Raw genomic sequence first — 2,514 nt, 5'->3', positions numbered from 1 at the left:
AGACCCTTTGGATCATTTTGCAGATTCCGATGAAGTTTCGTCATATGTCGCCGAGATGGGTTCTCCTTCTCATGATAGGCCATATCAGCCTCAACCTTCGGCATATTGGGTTGCTCAAGATGATACTGATGTGCTACAACCACTACCACAGGTTGGAGAAGTTCGTAGCCCTCGAGATGGTGACATGCTAATCGAAGAGGCTTCTGGTCCGGTGATTCCTAGTCTTCCTTCTGAAAACCCAAGTCTATTGCCGAGTGAAGGGTTATCTTCGTCGCGAAGATCTCATCCGGTGCTTCAGTCTGGTCGGTCTGCTGGTTCCAGCCCTGATGATAATGGTTCTATTGCGGATGCTTCGGCCCGATCTGTCGGATCACGACCGTCTTCTTCGGCCCGTAGTCAAATGCTTTCTGCCATATCAGCTGGTTCAAGTGGTTCTAATATTCCCCATTTGTCCTCGGGAGTTATGGATCAGCAAGACCGCTCACCTCAAGTTGTAGAACCTGCGATTTTGCCTGAGTCTGCTCCCCCAGGTTCGCCGCCGCCCCGTACTACTCGTACTGGTCGTGTGATTCGTCCACCTCAGAAGTTCTCCCCTTCTTGGAGACCTTCAAGAGGTAGCACTAAGTAATTAGTAGTGCTAAATCCTCCTTCACACCCTGCAGTAGGATTCTGCGGGGAGGGGAAGTGATGGATTTTATTGTCTCACTCTACTAAGGTACCTCTAAGTTTTGGTATTGAAGTTCTGCTTGATGGTATTCAAGATTTGTAACTTCTTAATTGTATTTGAGATCTCTGACATATTTGATTGTATTTAAGACCGGTATTGTAATTGACGTCAAGTTGTGGATCGTATTGTCCTAGTAGGGCTGTGCTATCAGGCCCTTGTCTCTTGGGTGTGCGTACACCCACGTTAGTGCACTTGGAATATTGGAGTGGATGATTTTCACTGAACGTTCTTTGTAATTTGTGAGTACTCAGTGCTAGCCTCCCATACCTGCCTATGGATGGCATGGTCGAGGCATGTTTCGAAGTTTTCGATAACCGTTTTAAGTCGAATCTTCGTGTTCGTGCGTACATGGCGCACGCACAATTGACCGTTTTTGCTAGAATGTTTGGCAAGAATGAGGTATATTATTGGTGCTTTTCATAAGTTTGTCATTTAATCTGCTCTTTCGAGATAGATGTTTTATCTCTCGGTTGCAGGCTGTTATCTAAATGCCTGGTGTACTAGCCAGACTTCAGGAACTCCTCAATGTTCAGCCCGAAAGGCGTGGAGACAACCTACGGTGCTTCTTCGACATCTTTAACCAACAAGACCCACCTACCCCGGTTTCGGCCCGTAACTACGACCACGCCCGGTTACTGATATCAATGGTGTGGTACGTAAGCTTCATGACCGTAATGGGCAATTGTTTAATGTCGCTCCGAACAGCGATGCTAGACATTCCCCCAAGTGGTTTTCGGCCCGTTCTGGATGGTTTTTCTAAAACCGATGATGACGTGGATAGGACTGAAGACTCTGCTCGACAACATTGGTGGAGACGTTCCTGAGCCTGTATGACTTGTTCGGCCCGTATTGCTCCTGTAATTAGTTGCAGTTCGGCCCGTTGCCAGCCATTGCCGATGATAAAGCAGATATGATGATAGACTATATGATGATTAGCGTATCTTTTAATTTAAGTTCGTGCCGAGGTTTTGCGGGGAGGGGATGTTATGGGACGATGTCCCAGAAGCGTCACTCGCCATGAAAACCTTCGGCCCGTCTTGTGTGTTGTGACCATTGCTCCATTTGTGTAGTACGCTAAGCTGTGTAGCTAGCACGCTAGAGTGTTGCAAGATCACTACTCATAAGTGAGTGCGGAATTGTCCGTAGCATTTACGGTTCTATCGTATCTACTGTGCACTGGAAGTGTACTCTAAGATTCAAGGTCTGGTTTGCGTTATCTACAAGTTGGGCTCTAACTTCAACTTCTTGCACTTGCATTCATACCTTGACAACGTGACGCGTGACGCGACGCGTGATGTGACGCGAGGGGTTTGAGCTATCTATCCGTTTTTTCCCATTCGTATTCGATAGCAATAATCTGCTTATCCCACAACGACTTTGAAGATGAGTTCAACTGAAGCTACAACATTGGGGGGGGGGGGGGTGATGATGAGGAACAGTGACCGATGATCGACGATTATCATACTTTTCCCCACAATTGTCATTCAACATCCCTTCGTCTTATCGCTCGCCCTACTCGTGTCCCGTGACGACACGCGTGACGTGACGCGTGATGTGACGCGAGGGGTTTGAGCTATCTATCCGTTTTTTCCCATTCGTATTCGATAGCAATAATCTGCTTATCTCACAACGGCTTTGAGGATGAGTTCAACTGAAACTACAACACTAGGTAACAGGTGGGTGCGCTTCACGTGACGCGCCTGGGAAGCAAGACGGGCACGCATGCACGACGAGTCGTTCGTTGGAAGAGCCTTTGAAATCGAAGCTTGAATGGGACGGCCTGGGCT

General features: G+C 47.7%; 1 protein-coding gene across 1 annotated transcript; it reads right to left on the bottom strand.

Annotated features, from left to right (window-relative positions):
- Positions 1-2,414: 2,414 nt before the first annotated feature.
- Pmar_PMAR009847 (hypothetical protein) lies at positions 2,415-2,514 on the bottom strand (the record flags this gene model as incomplete). The annotated part of the gene is made up of 1 exon (XM_002779791.1): positions 2,415-2,514. A coding segment is annotated over one exon (100 nt), but the record flags the coding sequence as incomplete, so codon positions are not given.

The sequence above is a fragment of the Perkinsus marinus genome, assembly GCF_000006405.1.
Source record: "Perkinsus marinus ATCC 50983 genomic scaffold scf_1104296945300, whole genome shotgun sequence".
NCBI classification, from domain to species: domain Eukaryota; phylum Perkinsozoa; order Perkinsida; family Perkinsidae; genus Perkinsus; species Perkinsus marinus.
This window is presented reverse-complemented; position numbering and strand designations above follow the sequence as displayed.